At 36.8% G+C, this 22745-nt stretch overlaps 1 protein-coding gene across 1 annotated transcript; it reads left to right on the top strand.

Moving 5' to 3' along the window:
• Positions 1-905: 905 nt before the first annotated feature.
• LOC133525186 (keratin-associated protein 5-1-like) lies at positions 906-22268 on the top strand. The gene is made up of 20 exons (XM_061861461.1): positions 906-1970; positions 2448-2483; positions 2841-2855; positions 3779-3796; positions 6400-6423; positions 7119-7160; positions 7929-7958; positions 8596-8634; positions 9249-9275; positions 10477-10503; positions 11434-11460; positions 11826-11852; positions 12433-12459; positions 13394-13420; positions 14695-14709; positions 14893-14928; positions 15380-15406; positions 17364-17390; positions 19418-19453; positions 22181-22268. The coding sequence occupies exons 2-20, from the start codon at positions 2451-2453 to the stop codon at positions 22262-22264; spliced, it is 588 nt and encodes a 195-aa protein (XP_061717445.1). The 5' UTR covers positions 906-1970; positions 2448-2450; the 3' UTR covers positions 22265-22268.
• Positions 22269-22745: the final 477 nt, after the last annotated feature.

The following is a 22745-nucleotide window of genomic DNA, read 5'->3' as shown; positions in this document are numbered from 1 at the left end:
ATCTGTACTAGTTGTACAGATATTAAAGATATGAGCAAAAATTTGAACAAAGGTACTTTCAACTCCCCCCTACACCCTCAGCACAACCTCCACCCTCGAGGACTTTTAGTATGTTTATCTGGGGACCACAAGGTAAAACTATACTAATTTACAAAATTACACGAATTACTTCTCCTGATTTTATACTTTCGCTAGAGGTATAGTCAAGGAAATTGAATCTTTGGCAGTTTACGGTTTACATTGGACAGCTCTTGGCATAAGTATGTACAACCAAATTTACATCAATCGCAAATTGCTGAAGAATCAATTTCCTCAACCGTACAGCTCCTGTATTTAGAGATTTTGAATTCCAACTTAAATCTTTAAATTTATGGCAGATTTCGGTTTATAAGTCCTGAGATAATGACTGGGTTAATAAGGAAAATGTATTTTTTCTATACTATTTGGTAAAAGATTACATTTTATTTAAAGACGTTTGCTTATGTTGGAAATAAACCTCCGCTTACCTCTCCAGGTTTCTTGTGAAACTGTAAGAAACGAATATGTCATTTAGGAGTAGATTCAGAAATCTTTCTTTATTGTTGATATGTATGTATAGGGCGATATAAAGAAACACGATGTGACTTCATTGGCGGTTTATTCTCAACTAAAAAACATGGTTAAGCGCGAGCGGCATACCCACATACCTATATCTATACCTAACTTATTAGTTATGTCTACCTACATGTAGTATCGTGATATAATACTACAATTGTAACTTCATATTTTAAGTAGAAACTTTTTAATTATACCCGTACTTACATGCTCTTCAGGAACTATATAGGGATCATCATTATGAAATCCTTCCTGCAAAATATTCCATTTTTTTTTTAAATATGATATAATAACTTTTTGAGTCAAAAGCTAGTCAAATAAGCAAACTTACATTAATCACGACGATCTGGAATTATTGTAAGTATCATTCTTAAGTTTGGAAATTGATAGCAACTTGATTTTGTTATCGGTTGCCTTCAAAAATAAAAACATGTCAATTTTTTTACCTAATTCTGAAGTTTATCTTACTTGTAAACCATCATTTTAGATTTCGCGCGGACAGTTAGTGAAAGCGACACCTTTCGATATTACTTTTTCAAAGTAGTCAAGTAGTTTAAACAAAGTAAAATAACAGTAACTAAATATTATTAATTATTACCGATGCTAATGACGTTACCGCCAGCAATGTGCATCTCGCTGGATCCATCGCCGCAATAAAACTGAGTAGGTGTGACTGTGAGTATAGTTACTATAAAATTTCTTTGATAAATCGTAGCAGAATCAATCGACTACTAATCTAGTCGGTGTCTTTATTGCTCAAAGTCGTGTCTGTTTTTGAATTGATTACTTACCCGACTGCGGTAAAGCTATAAGGGAGGGTAATGATTGTGTTTTAGTTAGGGCAAAAATGCTTTCGAATGTCCGTCGGTCCGGCTGTTCTCTTTTACAGGTGGCATTTCTCGACCGATTCTCATAAAAAAATGTAAGCGCTTTTCTAAATCTCTTTTATAGGTGGCATTTCTCCACCGATTCTCTTAAAAAAATTGTGAGCACTTTTCTAAACGTATATAGATTTTTTTACGACTTGATTTTAGAAATTTTTGGAGTGGCGGAGTCATGAGGGTTTATGAAGTTGTGAACCGCAGAGCAACTTGTTGTATACTGTGCATGGGTGTGTTATATTATATCCTAGCATCAAAAATAAAGCCGATCTTGATGAATCGTGTTAATCCATAGGCTACTTTTTTAACCCAAATGCATTCCAAAATGAAGGTGACTCTTTGAATGTTGAAATTAATCCGCAGGCTAGCCGTGTAAATTGATTAACTACCCAGATGATCAATTTGTAACAGTATGTTATAACCATTTACCCGTGTCGGATCCAGTTTGACACTGCTCGCCATTTGCATCTGTATCTTCCAGCGACCCTTCAATAGGTAACTCTTCTTCTTTTAGGTAGCATCCTTATGTCTGAGGGTCGTGGGCACATTAAGTCACTCCATGTTGTACTGCTTTCCATCCTGGCCTATTTTTTGCCTTCCTAATGGAGCTCTGGAGTCCGATGCATGCAACCTCCTCGATTGCATTGTACAGGTAAGTTCAAAGACAACATTCAGCATAGTCAGTCTGCGTTCGAGCTATGACGTCTCGGGACCCGAGGAATCGAAGGATTGGCGTGAGAAGTGGAGATTGGTTTCGATTACTTCGGGCTAGTGTATGGGCTATAATGTATATTTTTGTTTTTATTTGCAAATGTATATTTTACAGTCGGTTCCTCTGTCGCCTCTTCATTACGGAGTGAAACATGCGCAGTAATCTTCACCATTTTAATATATTTAATATGTCTGTGTCTCACGAAAGTTTTGTTTTTTAAATATATATATTTTTTAAAGATAATCCATAATTTGTTTCAGAATATGTGGCCGCTAATATTATCCTTGATGGTGTTGGTATGCTTTTCTTTTACTTAATGTATTTATAAATTTCAAAACCGTGTCTTTTTTAAATGTATTCGCTCCGATATCTCGAGCACGGTTGGATCGATTTAGGGCATTCTTTTTTGTTTGAAATGATAGGTATTTAATAATTTGTTCCATTATCATCAGCCTATGATCTGAACCCAGATGAATCAACTGAAATCTTTATATAAGCATATAAATAATAATTTGGGTATAATTTTATAAAATTAATTCGTCATAAGCTCTCGGAATGTGACATTTGGGGAATAAATATAAATATTCGACTCTAAAAAACAGACAGTTCACTGTTTTTTAGAGTCGAATATTTATTTGAAACGTTTTTTCCAGTTCGACGGGATTTATGTAAGTGTTTATACCAAAGCAAATACACTAAACGCTACAATAATTAAATATTAAAATAGGAGTGAAGCAAATGAACAGCACAATATTATTACGATTGTTTTACGTTATTCATATGTTATAGTATTTTGGCATAAGTAGGTCAAAAAATGCTCGTGGCGGATTTCTTTACAATGCTCTAATCCACGCCACTCGCCTTTTTTACTCTTCTTATACAACAACATACTTACAATACTTTTTCTACGACTACTGACTTAATAAAATGCAAAATTAATTTTATTTACGTTCGAAAGTTCGTATAATCTCAATAACTTAATTCCTTCTGACGCTGCGTAGTGCGTACCTACAAACTTTCTTTACGATAGAGTCATCAAATGAACACGGCCTATTTTTAGGGTTCCGTAAAAAACGGAACCCTTATGGATTCGTCATGACTGTCTGTCTGTCCGTCCGTATGTCGCCGCCACTTTTTTCCGAAACTATAAGAACTATATTGTTGAAACTTGGTAAGTAGATGTATTCTGTGAACCGCATTAAGATTGTCACACAAAAATATAAAAAAAAGAAACAATAAATGTTGGGGGTCCCCCTTACTTAGAACTGAAACTCAATTTTTTTTTCATAAAAGCCATACGTGTGGGGTATCTATGGATAGGTCTTCAAAAATGATATTGAGGTTTCTAATATCATTTTTTTCTAAACTGAATAGTTTGCGCGAGAGACACTTCCAAATTGGTAAAATGTGGCCCCCCCCCTGTAACTTCTAAAATAACAGAATGATAATGCTAAAAAAAATATAGATATACATTACCATGCAAATTTCCACCGAAAATTGGTTTGAACGAGATCTAGTAAGTAGTTTTTTAGAGTTCGAACTTAGTTAAACATCATGATAGAAGTGGTGTGATGTTTATTTACTGTTTTAGGGAGCTTGTGACGTGCATGTAAGTAGTACTTGAGTCCGTTAAAGGCGTCTACGCTTAGTCTGCACTACAGTTCGTTTTTGTAGAATTAGAAAAAAAGTAAACGTCTTGACATGTCTTTTTATTGAGAAATGCTTTTTTTAAATTTGTAACAATTACTTATGAAAGCAAAAGAATGTAAATGATCGTATATGATTAGTAATTATAAATATAAATAAATAAATAAATAAATTATTTGGATAAAAACAAGACAAATTACATAATATAACAAAAACAAAGAAGATACATACTAAAATATATCTAATAATTAAATAAATAAATATTATAGGACATCATTACACAAATTGACTAAGTCCCACAGTAAGCTCAATAAGGCTTGTGTTGAGGGTACTTAGACAACGATATATATACTATATAAATATTTATAAATACTTAAATACATAGAAAACACCCATGACTCAGGAACAAATATCCATGCTCATCACACTAATAAATGCCCTTACCAGGATTTGAACCCGGGACCATCGGCTTCATATGCAGGGTCATAATTGCCGCGACTTATTTTTCAAAAGTCTTTTTCAATAAAAAAAACACGTCAAACGGGTCCATGCTTGTACTTACTTAATGTTAAGATCATCTGTAACACCATTGCTTCAACGAATAAATTATTTATAAATAGTAGTGATGGTCTACTTTAAATCGGCATATGGTATCAACATACCGAACAGCCGAACACGATATAATCGTTTTAAAATTAAATTTAAATGTCGAACTTTGAAGCAAAGTAGGCACATTACATGCTACTCATTTGATAATTTGATTATCTATTTACCTGTAACGGGTGCGTAAGTGTCGGTCTGAATTCTAATATAATTTCTATAAAATTACTGTACTCACTTTTAGTAAGAAGGGTGTACCTAACATTTATCTACTCTTCATTACATTCATACTACCGTAAGTCATGGTATTGCTTATAATCGATTAATGAAGTATATTTTTTATCCTGATCTTGGTATAGGGGAAAGATTAGGAAAGGCGTCTCCTGGTTAAATGTTCGAAGCTCGCAGCAAAAACCAACTTTGCTTTAGACCGCGGGCAGAATGGGAAGGGAGTACCTTGTCGTAATACAGTATAAACTAGTACGGAAGGTACCTAGCTTGCTTTCGCTATAAATAAATAAATAAATAAAAATAAAAATGTTATTTATTCAGGTATTAACCCATTAAATTACAATAACGCAACAATACAATAAAATAAAATATACAATTAAAATTAATACTAATTATATAGGTGCAGCGGGGAAACCTTGCTCATACAGTAGCAGGTTGTATACACTACTTTAACAATACTGTTCGCCGTTTCGCTCACTCTCCCGACAAACGACCAGTGCCTTTTACGCATTATAGCGTAAAAGGCATCTACTCTGTTCTCGGCGAACATACCTACTCGAAGTCTATTGAACGATCGTTTCGTGAAATGGTACCACAGCTAGCTAGTGTAGAACGCCTGACAGTACGCCTTGAACAAAGTTATTTTGGCTTGGTCGGAACAGTGAGCAAACCGACGTGCCAGCATGTTGCTTCTCATCGCTATGGCCCGCCGCTGTCTTTCGAGATCGTCATCGTCCTTTAATCTCTCTGTCAAAACATGCCCTAGATACTTAAAACTACTTACACATTTTAATTCTGTCCCGTTTAACCTAACAGGTGGAACGAAATCTGGGCCCTTATCATATTTAAAAACAATTATTTCAGATTTTTTTACATTGTATTTTAGTCCGTGTGTTGCAGCATAATGCTCACATATCGACACTAGCATCCTAAGGCCCGTGATAGAAGGGCTCAGCAGCGCCATATCGTCCGCGTAGCTAAAGTTGTTGGCACATACGCCCGCGACATGACACCCGACGGCGGCGCTGCTGAGCTCCTCTATCAGGTCGTTTATGTAAAGATTAAACAGCAATGGCGATGTCAGTCCACCCTGTCTAACTCCGCATTGCAACTTATACGGGTCCGAATTGGCATTTCCCCATCTAACGCTATTCATCTGGTTCCCATACTAGTATCTCAACAGAGTGGCTATTCTACTCGGTACACCTGCCTTTGATACTTTATCCCATAATAAATTATAGTCAATAGTATCAAAAGCACGGCTCAGATCCAGAAAACAGCCGTAAACCGACGTCCTTTTCTTAAGATATCGGTTTACGACGTTTTTAAGACAGAATATAGCCATATCTGTTGAGAGACCCGGACGGAACCCAAATGGGCGTCGTGTAGACGTATGTGTTTGGCAAGTATCGGGTTAATTAATCGTTCAAGAACTTTGGAGAACACGGTAGCTAACGAGATAGGTCGGTAGTTGGACGGGTCACTAAGATCGCCAGTCCTGTTTTTAACGATGGGAACCACATTCGTAGTCATAAATTCATCAGGTAAGTAGCCGTGCGCTAAACACAAATTATATACTTGCACATTCATATAAGTATAAATATATCTATATGTATAGCAATTTATGTACCTAAGCTATGTTCCTATATGAAAGTAAGCAATAAAGTTATTGATTGATTACTTGCTATCTTGTTGCACATATAACTAGGTACTTTTATGTTTTATTTTTTGCAGTGTTCAGATTTATGCACAGAAAACGTGTGTATATTTGTATTATTTGTTTTTGGAAAGACAGTTAAATAAAGCTGCTGCTGGAAACCATCGCGAGCGCGGACTTCTGGCCGAAAGGTGTGATATTTCGGCGGTTTCGTGCCGAATCCCGCACCAGAACAGGTGGCGCAACCGAAAAGTGCGTCGTCAAAATGATATTTATATTTTAAGATTTTTACTATTGTATGTATGTTAGTCTGAAAGGTGTATATACGGGCCATAGTTGCCTGAAAATAAATTATATTTATTTTATTTATAAAGCACAGGAAATAAAAAAAAATATACAGACGGATTAACATAATAATCTGTAAAGGGACCTGGCCGTTTTTGTCAACAATAAGAACTTTAAAATAATCACTTGTAAGGAATATTTAACTGTATAATTAGGTTTGAATAATTCTGCGCTTCGGGCAAGACTCGAACTTGCGACCTTTCGGAACACAGGTCCGATCACGCTTAACCGACTGAGCTCCCGAAGCTCACCAGAACTGTGCGTATCGTTCTCTTCCTTGTTTTCGCACTCGCTCTTGCCCGGTTTTTTTTATTTCTTTCTTACTTAATTATACAAATTATAGTATCGCTCGCAGACATATCTGCTTGATGAAAATTAGATTTTTATAGTTTGTAAATATCTTCTTATATTCTCTTATTCTTATATTGTTTTATCCATTTTATTTTTACAGATGGTACAGCTAGACACGAGTAGTAAAAGCTGTACAGCTCAAGTAAATAAATATATAACTATTATTTATCATGCTTTAACAATAGTTTTTTTGAAATCATTAACCTTTTTGAAATAATTTATTTCAGAGATAATAAACCAATTTTATTTGTTAGGCTGAATCAACTTTTTTATGTCAGCAAAATTTTGACTATTTATTTAATCGTATGGCGATATTGTCAAATAGGCAAAGATACATAAAAGATTATAAGGCAACATCCAGGTTATGCAGCCACTGCACAGTTTCGGGCGTCAGGTTGACGAGATCATCTGGTGTCCCCGGGTTGACTAAAAGTGATAAAAACAAATATTCGGATTTTATGTTTTTTTTTCCTTATTATATATAAAGATAATCAAGCTACATAATGTAATTTTTTTTCATGATTTGATATTTTTTAACTTGTTTAATATCAGTGATCCAGGAGACAAAGCTGTTCCCACACTTTTGTATGGAAATAAGGGTTCGTCCACTGGGTCACCCAATTTTTTAATAAAAATTTGACGTATTTTTATTTCTGCCGGATGTGGCATATATATTAAGAGTCTTGTTTCATTCGGACCATGTTAAAACTTACAAAAGTTGAACTAATAATGATTAAGGTCAATTCTTGCAAAAGACATGTAAAAGTTGATTCACCCACCTAATACAATAAAATAAATCTTAATACGATAATGTTAATAATACTTTATAACATTTTCGGGGCAAGTGCCCTTTGATTAATGTGTTTTAAGACAAAAATAATAATGAGTTATGAGTTACCTTTTATTTTAGTGCAGTGGACCAACTGCGTGTGGGGCAACAGTAAGTAGAAATATTCTAACCACAGTGCACAGATAAGATCAAGACGCTTTAAAGATAATGCAATTCAAGTGTGCAAAAGGAGCCATCATATCAACATTTTCCAAAATATACCGTAAAAGTAGGACAATTTGAAATTAAGTATTCCAACAATACACAATCTCATATACCTACCTCAATCGTTATATCACCTTTTGTTAGTGTACTTTTAACCGACTTCAAAAAAGGAGGAGGTTCTCGATTCGACTGTTTTTTTTTGTATGTATGTTACTAGATATCTCCGAGAAACGTGAGCCGATTTTCAAATTTTTTTTTTATCGAACGGGTATAACCCCGAGATGGTCCCGTTGGCACCAAGTCGGGGTCTGATGACGGCATCTTGGAGAAATCGAGGGAACTCTTCAAATGTTATAGGTACATGTATGACGCTTTTGGTAATTTTTGAAGTCGGTTTTATTTTTTGTTAAAATGTTTTATTATTGCATATATTGTTTCGTGTTCTCCACGATGACGCGCAGAATTGTCAAATCTAACCTTCAATAACATGACAAAATGAGCTAAGACGCGCGTCTTCGTGAATGACACGATCTATAAATATGTTTAATTGATTGAATGTAAACTATATATTTGCTTCCATTAGTGTGCATCGAAAGATCAGGAGGACCAATGTGTTATAGAGGTGAGTCTCAAATATGTGAAAGAAAATTTCGTAGCCATCTTACTGGGCATAGGCCAAAGGTTGTGGCGCCATCGCTCTAAACGATACGACACTTTTTGATATTTAACACATATCAGTAAAAGAATAAGGATCAAAGTCAAATGGCGTTCTAAAAGTTTTAATGATGTGTCGAAAGATGGCAGTAAATTTACTGTGGCTACAAGGTTTTCTTACCTCTATTTCAAATTCTCTTTGCTGCTACTAATGGAGCGTGGGGCGTTGTCCAGTCAAGTGTAAAAACATGGGTGTACACATCTTACTCAAAAAATGTCCTATAGCATCTTATTCCAGTGTAATAAGAGCGTAGTACCAAATTTATGAGACGATTCTCTCGATACATATTTTTGCAGTTGACTGTTCCTTGGGGTACAAGTTAAACCCTACCGCAGACAGCAGCTGCAGACGACGTAGCGCGGCGACACTACTGATTTCTATGTATTTCTTTAGTACCTACCTGTGTCGCTAACTAAGAATATTTTTTCATAGAAATACATAGAAAACAGGTTTTGATTTGTTGTGATCCTCTACTTTATTGGAAAAACGTTAATATTTACTCTGTTAAATTTAATTTCCAGTGCATTGGGCCGGAATGCAGAGCTTCGGTAAACTATTAACTATCTCTGTGATTTTTTGGTGAGCACGAAGTCAGAATACAACTGGATCGGCTGGCTCGGATACCATAGGGCCAGGGCCTAGCCAAGATGACAATGGTATCGACAAACGCCTAACGAAACAAAAAATGTATTACTTCTCGGGATGATACTACGAAGTCACGTGACGTGACTAGTACCTAACTCAGCATAAAATTTGCAAACAAACTGATAAAGTGCCAATCGTCAGCGTAGTGTAATAGATGCCTAGAGATGGAAGAGGATCGACGAGCCGTGAGAAGAGCGTATGTAATGCCCCCGGGAGGAAAACGTCCGTTCGGATGTCCTAGATACCGCTGGAGTGACGAAGCCCTCGGAGTACCCAACTGGCGTGATGTGGCGCAGAATAAGGCGTTCACTTGTGTCAGGCTAAAACCTTTTTTGGGTCATTGAGCCAGTTACATGTATCTAAGGACGGGCCTTACTGACAAGAAGAATGGGGTCAATACAGGCGGTGTCAGGCACACGAATTTGAGCCAATCGTGCAATCTAACGTCACACCGCGATTGGTCGCAACCATAGAGAAATAAGAAGTAATAGTGTGCTCACTCCATACATCAGTTTTGGTACCAAAATGATTATTATATTCGCAGTCGACATCTAGCATCGAGTAGCGGAACTCTCAGTACTGCTACTCGACAATAGATATCGCGGCAAACAAAAAGTCTAATGCTCACGATTTTCCGCTAATATTATAATCAGAGTAACCGAAATACTATTTTCAACTCCTACACTTATTCTGGTTATAATATTAGCTGAAAATCGTTGAGCATTAGACTTTTTGTTTGCCGCGATATCTATTGTCGAGTAGCAGTACTGAGAGTTCCGCTACTCGATGCTAGATGTCGACTGCGAATATAATAATCATTTTGGTACCAAAACTGATGTATGGAGTGAGCACTCTATTACTTCTTATTTCTCTATGTCGCAACTAAGTTGCGTTAGACTGCACGATTAGCTTGAATTCGAGTGACACCTCTGAACTAGCACTATACGTCCTTCGATATATATCTAACGTGGACATATGTCCATGGTAATAGTAGGTACTTAATGATATTTTATAGTAGGTATATCTGCTTATGAGTCATAGGACCAATGAAGTGACAGGCTTAACATTCTTTACCTATTTGTTTTTTTCATATTTTTGTTATAGTGCAAAGGAGTGGGATGTAAGGCTGTGGTGAGATATAAACATTCTTATTTTGTTTCCAAAATGTGATAATATCAACGTGACAGCCGAATGAGGTGACAACTGGTAACTGATTGAATACGATTAACAGAAATTTTGATTGTCACTTCCGGCACAAAGTAAATAGCGGCGGCGCGCGCCGGAGCAGAGAGTCCGCTCAGTACAAAGTGCCATTTTCGCTGCACGCACACAGACGTGACATTTACGCACACAGACGCTACATTTACAGGCGTTCTCGGGCACTCTCGGGCAGAGCTTAGTCGGGCTGTGCGCGCGTTGCTCACTTGACGTCCCCGCCGCTTCGTAGGTACCTACTGTCATGTACGTCAAAATGCAGTCTCTAAGGAATATATAAACATGATAAGATGTATGTATAAACGAATCGATGTATGTATGTATGTAAACTTATATTACCTACTCCTTTTTAAAATTCGAAATTAATACAGAAGCAACCCTAGTTTAGGTATGTATTTTCAATAACGGCGGGAACGGCTTCTGTTTATTTTTTATTTTGTGCTACCGGTCACTTCTCGTTTCGTTCTTAGTTTCTGCAGGATTGACATAACCTCCGAAGATAGTCTAATCCAAACTGTCGGCCCGATTCGAAGAATGAGATACGATAAGTATAAGTTCAGGTTTAGATAAGTTCTCATTTAGATATCCTTTATATGTCGTATAATTGACAGGAGCATCTCGATACGGGCAACCAATGTCACTTTGACGTTAGAAATATCGTAGATAGATCTTAATGGGATTACAGCGGAATCGAAATAAACGACAATTTTGACATATCGTTTAGTTATCGATCTTTTAAAGATCTTCCCAAGATCTTAAACGTGTCTTAATCATTCTTCGAATCGGACCGTGCTTATTTAATTTACTAGCGCAATATTACTTAATTAATGACTATTTTATTTGCAGTGTTCCGGAAGTCGTTGCATAGCGGAGGTAACATTTTATCTCGAAATTCGGCTAGGCGGCCAGCAACACTCTGATCGGTCATTCTCTAAAAATATGTCTGCGGTCTAATTACCCCGACCCATACAAAATGTATGAAAATAATCGCGGGAATTAGATGCAGCCGCAGACATATACTGAATCGGAGGACCTTATTATATCTTTGCAGTAAATTTTACGAACTATCAGTTAACAGCGTTGACAATGCTAGCCAAATTTCAAACCAATTTCAAACCCTCCAAATTGATTTCAATTTGATCCTGTCACACGCAGTGTGTCACGAGCATCTTGCTCGTTTTCCTATATTGATTGATTTTTTAAAGATTGTTTTAGAATATTCATTGATATTGTTACAGTGTAAAGGAGAGGGGTGTTCATCAGTCGTAAGTATCTATTTTTATTTAAAGATTTTATTTAACCCTTTTCCAAGCATATTACGATTTTTCACCCACATACGCGCCATACGACCATAGCCCCCTTTTTAATACGACGTTTTTCAACACACTTGCGAGGAAATAAAAAACTTTCATATTAATCAAATTTTAATTGTTAAATCAGTTAGTATGCAGTGTTGCATCTATCATACTGTCTGCCGCCCCTCGCCCCGCCGCCGGCAGCCGGTACAGCACATTATATATATATAAATATATAAAAAAAGTAACTATGTCGAAACTTTAAAGAGCCATATGTACTGAGAACCGTTGTACGATAAACGTGCGAATAGGTAATTCGCCACTCGTTACGAATATCCTATTTTTCGCAAATTCGTAAATAATTAACTATTATAGCCTATCAAGACGATTCTCGCTTCAGTCTGCGAATTAGTACAACACCCAACACTCCATTCTATTTTAAAATCTTTTTTTAAGTAAATCATTTGATTCTTCCGAAATTTAAATGACCATAACTTAGCATTTTTTATTTTTATTTATTTAATATGTTTTGTTTTTTTTTACATTTCAGTGCTATACTTCCTCTTGCTCTGCCACGGTGATGATATGATGCAAAACGTTAATTATACACTCAAGGGCATTAATATCGGGTCATTTTGTCCGACGATTCAACAAAATGGCTTTTATTCCGATGGTCCTGGGTTGATTTTGTTTTATTATAATTCAATCTTAACTGTAATTAATATAATACCTAATTTTTGTATACATTTTTAACTGGTATAATAGACCGCGGGCCAGGAGCATATATCGTCAGTCATCGCCTCCCGGATGATACTTTGTCAGATGATAGTTTAGATGCTGTTTCAAATTAAAAAAAACCGTCAGTCGGTTGTATTGCGGTGGAAAGACCATCAGCTGTAAAATGAACATGTAAAAAATACGCGCCTTACCACTTTATGTCTGCAAAGTATGCCTAATGTGTAAATTGCGTAATCCGTTTATGGCGTTTCAGGCGTTTCACCTGATGAAATGCTACATGCAAAGTTACATGATTAGTTATTGCTATCATAAAAAGGTAAAGCGCTTAAGTTTTACATGTTCATGCGTCCAGTTGACGTTCTTACCACCGCGATATAACCGGCTGACGATTGTTTTAACGACGATTTGAACAAACAAGCGGGAGGCGAAGACATTTTTTTTATTACGTGTTTCGGTGGCTGCCATTTCTCAACCCTCCAACGGAGCGGCAGCTGACGTCCACGAGGGTTCATCATACATAGCCGTTAACCACTATACGAGTTTTCGCCCGGGAGGCGATTGGTCATTGAAATCTGTTCCAGGCTCGCGGTCTATAATATATTTATGTACATATTGTATAATGGATTTTGTGATATTATATTTTAATATAACGTAATACTTTTATAGAATCAAAAACAGTTTATACGGGGTCGCAGTTCTAATTTAATTTCGACTGTCTATGGAAACCCGGCTATGGCCTTTACAGTACTACTAAACGTTGGTTTCGATTACAGTGTGAAGGACTTAATTGTCTGTCCAAGGTAGGTAGTCCAACAGGGCTAATATGGTCGTCTCTTTATCATTTGTCACCATGTCTGTCACGTTCTAACAAGTATGTAAGCGCGAAACTGACGGGCATAGTGACAGGTGATATAAATATAACCATCCTGCCACTGCAGGCCCTTGTACAATAGATTAGGCACAAAAAATGGAAATTAAAAAAGCCCTTAAAGGCGACTTCGGTTGTTAAATCAAACCAGCTTGGAGGATTTAACAATGGGAGTCCGGAGTTGCCTTTAAGAGCTTACTCCTCTGTCGAAAACCTCGAACAATGGTCATATGTATTGTACTATGTTTATCTGACATGGTTTTTTTACGTTACGTTGGGTTGGAAGGTCAGATGGCAGTCGCTTTCGTAAAAATTAGTGCCTACGCCAAATCTTGGGATTAGTTGTCAAGCGGACCCCAGGCTCCCATGAGCCGTGGCAATGTGCCGGGACAACGCTAGGAAGAAGAAGAGCCATACATTTGACGTGCCCCTCCCCCGCAAAAATTGCAGACTGTTTTATACAGAAAATTACAGACAAGGCGTCTTACGTTGTTAATTCCTCCAAGCCTGAGTTTCAAGTCTTTAGTTTTGTTTTTACTTACCTCCAAAATGAAAAACATCATAAGTATACGTAGGTATATAGTTGCCATATAATTTATTAAAACTCAATATTTCATCGTCACTTGTCATCTAGCTTTATTCATCATGCATTGCTAAAGTCAGTCAAGCAAATTCCAAAAAAAATAAAACAAAAAATATTACTTTGCTTATCCGCGAAAATATAACGCGCTAGTCAATCAGTGCTAACCCGTTATAGGTACTTACTTGCGTAAGCCATTTCCATCAGTAGAAAAAAGCAGCAAATTTAAAAAAAAATTAGGCGTGAGGGGTATTCGTTTTATAGAAAATTTGAATTTTAGCGCCTTTTTCTACTGACAAAGTTGTTTGACCGGCTGTAGACATATTGACGCTGGGTACCGTCGTCTGCTTATCGAACCGAAACGACAGGAAATCGACAGTGACTAATTATCAGCACGATAAATTAGGCGCCAAGTCTTCATAGTATCTTTATTAAATTAATATATGGATATTAATGAATTGCTTCAAAAAGTTTACCTCTTTATAGCGTATACGATACTAGTATTTTTAACTGACTTCAAGATTTCAAAAGGTCTCTCAATTCAGTTGTATGTTTTTTTATGTTTGTTACTTCATGACTCCGTCGGATCATTTCTGAACCGAATTTGTCATTTTTTTTTATTTCAGGCCGATGTGAAATTAGTATGTATGGTTTTTTATTATTTTATTTATATTCTTTTTTAACCATATTTGTACATTTAGGGACTAACTTACATAAAAATACTTACTATACATGCGAGGTGTTTTTTTTAAGTACTTATAACCAAGATATATGTAATTCTTTTAAGACAAACAATGTTTTTTTTTTTTTCAACACATGTGCAGATGGACCGCGCGTCAAATGTAAAGGCTGACATCAAGGTAAATTAAATACCTTGCAGATTCTATCCATTTTACGTATTTTATATTTAAAAAAAACTGCCAAGTGCGTATCGGCCCAGGCAAAATAGAAGGGTCCGTACCTTCATACGACATAAAAAGCCATACCTGTAAAAGAGCATATCGTTTTAATTTAGGAGACAAAAAAACTCATTAATGGCCGATCATATTCAAAATAGTTTTCGTTATACGTATTATTTAAATTTTACTTTGTAATTTATTTGCACACCCGGGACATAAGTTTGAGAAAGTATTAACTAAATAAAAAATGTTCTTAGCAACCTTAATTAATTTTATTTTGACTACACGTAGATTTAACATGTTTTTTTTTACGTTTAGTTAATTACATGATGGAGTTTACAAACATTGCAGTGAATAATTCTGTGGTTAACGTGAACAAGGATATTTTAGATATGAAACGTTTTTTCTACAGTGTAATGGGAAGAACTGCACATCAGAGGTAAAGTACCTATATTAAGATTATAAATACTTAAAATATATTCATTCATTTTATTTGTTCGGTCTCCTAGTGTAGTCGGATAGTGACCCTGCCTACGAAGCTATAACCGCGAAAATCGAAGTTCGTAAATTGCGGGCATTTTCCTCTGTCACTCTAATTACGTCTTAGTGAGAGCAAAAGAGAAAGATCTCCGCAATTTGAGTATTTCGGTTTTCACGGTAGGCCACCTGGTTCATAGGCGGGGCTACTACCGGCAGAGATTTATAATTATTCGATACTCGTAATAGTTTTGGAACGAAATTCCTTATCGGACGGTTCGGATGGGAGTTAGGCGAAAAAATGTAAGATTCTTCCGTCACGGCCCTCTTTTTAACCGACTTCAAGATTTCAAAAGGAGGAGGTAATCAAGTCGGTGTTTTTTTTTTGGGTGTTTTTTTAATGTTTGTTACTCCAGAACTCCGTCATTTCTGAACCGATTTTAAAAATCTCCGGACGTGTATGCAGATACTACTATTTGTATCTTTTTTGCACTTGAACTTCATATATATATTTTTTTCATCTCTTGAAAAATTAGTATAAAATATATATATATCTACAGTCATTTAGTCCTACAATAACAATAACTTATACATCAACTTAAAAATAATAATAAAAACTATAAATAAACTTAAAATAAAGGTCCTATAAATAAAACACGTCCTCCAAGTCACTGTGTCAGTGTGCCCAGAAGGCTGGCCGCATTGCCACGTTGAATGGCAATGTTAATGCGTTGAGCAAAATACTGGCCAGCCTTGTGGTCACCTGTGGCGTCTATAAGGCGCGCGGCTAAGTCCCTGTACTTCATATTTTTGATTTAATAAGCGAGTACATATTAAGTTCGAGTTAAGCGTAGGTATCAGTTTCAGCTTGTACAAAAAAAAAAATTGTTTGGTTGCTCTCCCTGCCTGTGAGTCGCATTTCTGACCTGATTTGTGAAATTCTGTAAGCAGATTCGATAATTATTAATATGTCGATTAAGTTATTTTGTAATTGTTAAGCAACAAAAAAAACTCATACATAAGGCGTTTTGCACTAAGTAACAATAAAAATATGTTTTTTGTAAGTGGCTTTAATTCTGAAATTAGGCGAATTCCAAAATTGTTTATAGGATATTTTAGTTTTTATATATGATTAGATATATACTGTTAAAATAAGCTTTTTGATTTGAATAGCTATAATAAAACTTACCTATTTGGAATTTGACGCACGACGCAGTGTCGTGTCTTAAATACGTTGCGTTTTTACACACTTTTTTAGGGTTCCGTACCCAAAGGGTCAAACGGGACCCTATTACTGAGACTTCGCTGTCCGTCCATCCATCCGTCCGTCCGTCCGTCCGTCTGTCACCAGGCTGTATCTCATGAACCGTGATAGCTAGACAGTTGAAATTTTCACAGATGATGTATTTCTATTGCCGCTATAACAACAAATACTAAAAACAGAATAAAATAAATATTGAAGGGGGGCTCCCATACAACAAAAATATTTTTTTTGCCGTTTTTATAAATAATGGTACGGAACCCATCGTGCGCGAGTTCGACTAGCACTTGCCCGGTTCTTTAGTTTGACCGACTATATTTGTGCTTCAAATCCAGGAACTTAAATAAGAACCACGTAATTATGTCTTTCGTATTTCCGATTAACTACATTGTAATAATATGCTAATATGGAGCTGTCCTGATGATGCAATCAGAAGCTAGCCAAAAGAACTCCTCGATCGAAAAACACAAACACTAATGCATTAGCTTAATTAAAATGAGAAGGAGAGAAAGTGCAGTCAGAAATAAAATTGTGCACCTAGTACAATTTTTATTTTTGTCTTTAGGTTGTTATCATACATTTTACTGCGTAAACGCTGCGTCTACGTCTACGTCTTTTGAGACATAATATGGCTGATCTTTTTTTTTTTTAATTGCAGTGCAACGGGCTGGATTGCGTAGTAATGGTAAATGTTATCCAACTATGATTATAAAGTGAACTTTAATAATTCAACGATAAGGGTAATGCTACTGACCACTTTAGTTGGTTAGTTGGTGTCTCTAGATATAACTTTTGATCCCTTAAAATGTAGAAACTTAATTTTCATAATAAATTATCATTATAATCATAATACCTATAAATAATCATCAATTTTTCGTGCGTTGACCCATGTAGAAAACGTCCTTCCTATAATAAGTTCTAGTCACCGTAAAACTACCCAACTATAGTCCAATACTGCAAGTATGGTCCACAAGTTCAAAAGGAAATTAAGTATCTATACACATGTTCCTTGTGGTTTACTCCTAGTTGTACCTTCCATTTATAAACATACTTTGCCTTGGAACTACAAAAATATAGTAAAATACACACCTAAACGAGAAAAATTGAGTTTATTTGTGGACCATAGTTGGGAGCTTTGGACTATAGTTGGGTGGTTTTACGGCATTCATTTGAAGACTATGGCTAAGGTTGACATTCTATTATTACGTATGTGGGCGATAAATTATACTGTGCCTGGAAAATGATTAATTATATGTAATAGTATCCGTACACGAAGAGAGGCCTCTCTTCGTGTACGGCTCAGCAGTGGGCGACTGGAGGCTCAACCCTACACATACACTAGACCCTACTCATAGTGTTGTGTTCCTGCCGGTGAGTAAGGTTGCCAGAGCTCAACGAGGGGGGTGTAGGGTCGGCAATGCGCATGTAACCCCTCTGGAGTTGCAGGCGTACATAGGCTACGGAGACTGCTTACCATCAGGCGGGCCGTATGCTTGTTTGCCTCCGATGTAGTTTAAAAAAAAAACAGGTTTTCTACAGTTTCGACAGGTTTTAAGTATAGTAAACACCCCTATAATGGAACAGGCACCAGTAATGGAATGGTATAGACAAATCCTGTAAAACAAGTATTTACCATCAGTTTTTAATCGCTGGTAACATTTTAGCAACAAGAGACAAAGAGCTGCTTAAGTTTAATTTTTCATTGATAAATAAATAACAAATTATTTTGAAAATTAATGGCGCCATATATACATTCCATGACTGGAGCAAATAAACAGTTTTAATTGGTTAATAATATTGAAACGAATTGGAATAGCGTTCATTAAATACATGGAAAACATAAAGGACGAATTGGACATTCAACTTTTAAAGCATAAAGCGGTAAAAAATTTACAGGTGTCGGTGAAATTTCAAAAACACTCCCAAATTTCTCTTAAATGTTCCATGATTGGTGCCGTTAACATAGCATAAAAATCATGTTTCGGCTAAAAGTCAGTTTCGGAAAAAACTGCCGAACCTTTCGGCCGCGCCGAAACTTACATACAACATTGTACTTCCAGATAGCGGTCGGGTTTCCTTTAGTGATAAGTAGATTCTCAATAGTCTTTGAATACTGGCTGATTGTGATCAGCTAAAATTTTTGTACTTATTGATAAAACAACTCTTTGAGATTTTGTAGGCGCCGTGCAGGCCAGGATCTCGACGACTCAAATAAAACTTCGATTTATAACGAAGTGAAGTATAATCTTCTAAAAAGTACTGGTTTACAAGGGTTCTTGCCAAAACGGTTAAATGTAGAAAGTGGGTGTTGATAGTATGGAGGGTGATGAAAGAGTCATCTTGCAATATTTAATCAGTACAAAAGGTGGTTTAAGGTGCCTCTAATTGGCCGCGATACAAAATATGTGGAGCGGTCATCTACCATAAAAAATCCGTGATTTAAATTTACTTGTATCGTTTTTTCGTCGAAATGAATTGTCGATGAAATAAAAATATTTGAGACGTTGTCTTTGAAATAATATTCGATTAAATGCTTGTCGGAAATCCAAGGGTAAACCAGAAATAACATTAACATTTCCAAATTAACAAAATATTAGAGTAGTGTACAACTTTAAGTGAAATGTGTCCGATGACTGTTGAAAGAAAAGTACCGTCGGTGATTAAAGCTTGTATCTTAAATGAAACGTTTAACAATAAGCTTATTTCTTTCAGTGTACGGCAGGTATCGGGGAAACATGTAATGCTCAGGTACATTCTTTGTCGTTCAACTTACAAATATATTTTTTAACACGTTTAATTACTCTAACACTCTTCCAATTAAGACCCTAGGAAGGCCCAATGCCTTTGAGCGTCTGGGCAGAGCTAAGGGCTCTGTCCCCGCACCAGCCGCTTCCACTCACTGCGATCGTAATATGTGATGTTTGTATCGCTACGCCGCAACGAGATTCAAAGAATAAGATACTGCCCAGAGGCGCGCTGTTGCTGTTGCCCAAAAACGGCGACTAGAGCCTTAAAAGTACGCCATCTTATTCTGTTCTGGGGATGAAATTCAATTGGTGCCATCATCTCATTTTTGACCGCACGTCGCGCCAAAGGAGCAAAGGTCATCCCCACTTTTGAGAAACATGGCACACCAAGAATAAGTAATTTAGCAGGCATCTCGCTCGTTTCTTCGCAGAACGTGCCGAATGGGGCATGAGTTACCTCCTGAGGTATTTCCTTCGCGCTACATGGGGTCCTTCAAGGAACGGGTACCTATTTAGGCTTCTGCGCACTTCATACATCTTTCAGAGCATGAGATATGAAAAGATTTTTTAAACTTGCGTATAGTAAACACCCCTATAATGGAACAGGCACCAAATGGGTTAGTGGGATGGTATGGACAAATCGTGTAAAACAAGTATTTACCATCAGCTTTTAATCGATGGCAACATTTTACCATAAACAAGAGCCAAAGAGCTGCTTAACTTTAATGTTTCATTGATATTTGTTAGTTTGAAAATTAATTGCGCCTGCATACATCCCATGACTAGAGCAAAAAAACATAGTTTTAATTGGTTAATAATATTGAAACCAATTGAAGTACCTTTCATTAAATACACAGATAAAGGACAAATTGGACATTCAACTTTTAAAGCATAAAGCGGTAGAAATTTTCCAGATGTGGGTGAAATATCAAAAATACTTCAAATTTTCTCTTAAATGTCCCATGATTGGTGCCGTTAACATGGGTCCTGACTGGCTTAAAATGGCCAGAGTTTTTGTATGTTTTTGTTGGATGTTGGAACGGCCCAATATGATGCAATTTCGTGGACATTTACTGAAAATGGGTCCGTTGGCACAGTTTGGTGTATCTTCCTAATCATGTTCCCGTTCCTGGCCTTTGAGTTGTAAATGTCAGATCTGATAACTGCACTGTCACCAGAACTTAGCGTCCTAAAGAACTTACATGTTCTCGGAGTCAGTATCCACTTACGTTAGTATGGGCGGTCACCATCCATCAGTCGCAGGAGTTCATTAAAGGTAACGTTCGCATTCCCGAGCACTACTACCGCAGTATTGCAGCATGACAATACTGCTGACTGCATTACTGACGCAAATTTCAAAGTTGCGGGCAGCAGCAGCAGCAGCTGCTGCGGCCGACTGCACAGTATTGCAGCGCTACACGACTGCAGAAAACGTCAAATTTTATATAAATTTATCGCAGCGGGCAGTTTTGTCGAGCTCAATACTGCCGCAGTAGTTCACTCTAGGTAATGCCGTCAGCGGCAGTAATGTTGCGCTGCAATACTGCGGCAGTAGTGCACCTACGGTCGGGAACCCGAACGTTACCTTTTACATTGCCTAGAGTAGTGGTCGGCCTTGGGTGACTTGCTGTAAGTTTTAGGGTTCAAAGTCTTAATCACATTATCCTTGAGCCTTTTAATTTGGATCATCTCGCTAAAATTAAGACTATGAAACGTCTTCTATTGCGGCTCGAGGAAAAAATACTGGAAACTGCAAACCAAACAAACCGGCGCGCACGAAGCATCTCGGTTACAGCTTACAGGCCAATTTCGAACGTACACTGACATCAGAATGCACGAATTATTTATTTATCGTGCGTCTCGCTTGCGCCAATACATATACGGAGTACGAGCGAAGTGCACGATAACTAAATGACATCATTAAATGTTAATGACATCAGTGTATGTTTGAATTGGTCTGTTAGGCAAATTTTGTTTCGTATGTCCATCTGTTCTACTCTACAGGTCGCATTTCTAAACCTATAAATATGTTTTGTCTATTTAGTTTTTCTCAATTCTTCTAAACGGTGGATCCATACATTTATTCAATTTTAAGCTATGCTTGCGAGGTCTACAGCTCACAGAGCTACTAGTTAACCCTCGTGTCTTGAAACCTTCGCAAGGCTCAACACGGACGCTCGTAGTTCAAATTTTGGAACTTTTCGCTTGCTCGGCTATCAATATTAGCACGAGCGGTCAAACAACAACTTTGCCCCCTTGTAGAACAAATAACTATTAAAGGGATCATCCATTAATTACGTCACATGAATTTCGAAGTTTTTTGACTCGTCTTTGTCACAATTGGTTACATTTGGCAAACCCCTCCCCCCTGGTGTGACGTCACATATTTTGCTATTTTGTTTTCAATGAAATCGGCAAATTGAATTAAGTATTATTAATATAATATCAAATTATTTTTGATAAAATAAATATTAGTAATTTTAGAACACATAAGCGATTAGGAAAGAAAATTAAACGAATAAAAATTATTATCGTTCCAAAAACTCGTTAACTGTACAGCAAATGGAAAAAAAATTTTGGTTAACTACTGATGAAGTTAAAGTGTCGTCACAAAGTTTATGACTCCCCCTCCCCCTTGTCACGACATGTCACATTTTCTTGACCCCCTCCCGCCCCCTAAACGTGTGATGTAATTAATGGATGACCCCATAGTTGTTTTCTTTTTCAGTGCACATCCGAAGATAAAGAAAAAAGTAATTGCGTTCAATTGGTAGTTTTGGGTACCACTGGTCAAATAAATATTAACGTATAAACGATTGGTTTTGTTTTATCGTACAACACTGCATCTCACCCAGTATAATTAACTGGATTCACAACCAGCCGGAAAAATGGCCCCCACAAAAGTAATGCTCGAACGGCTTGAGCATGAGTTTTGCTCCCAGTCTCGATTCGGCCGTCGACAACGACAACTGTCAAACATGACGAAATGTTCTGTGAAAAAAATCGCTTATAATAGCAAAACAACCAGAAAAAGCGGCCAAGTGCGAGTCGGACTCGCCCATGAAGGATTCCGTACCATTTATGACGTATTAAAAAAACTACTTACTAGATCTCGTTCAAACCAATTTTCGGTGGAAGTTTGCATGGTAATGTATATCCTATATTTTTTTTAGATTTTTCATTTTGTTATTTTAGAAGTTACGGGGGGGGGGGGGGGCACACACATTTTTTCACTTTGAAAGTATCTCACGCGCAAACTATTCAGTTTAGAAAAAAATGATATTAGAAACCTA

Source organism: Cydia pomonella, chromosome 14, assembly GCF_033807575.1.
Source record: "Cydia pomonella isolate Wapato2018A chromosome 14, ilCydPomo1, whole genome shotgun sequence".
In the NCBI taxonomy this organism is placed as follows: domain Eukaryota; kingdom Metazoa; phylum Arthropoda; class Insecta; order Lepidoptera; family Tortricidae; genus Cydia; species Cydia pomonella.
This window is presented reverse-complemented; position numbering and strand designations above follow the sequence as displayed.

Coding starts and splice junctions, on each gene's coding strand:
- LOC133525186 (XM_061861461.1), top strand. CDS start 2,451: ATGTGGCCGCTAATATTATCCTTGATGGTGTTG. Junction 6,424..7,118: donor CAGATTTATGCACAGAAAAC/GTGTGTATATTT, acceptor TTATTTTTACAG/ATGGTACAGCTAGACACGAG. Junction 7,959..8,595: donor CAACTGCGTGTGGGGCAACA/GTAAGTAGAAAT, acceptor TGCTTCCATTAG/TGTGCATCGAAAGATCAGGA.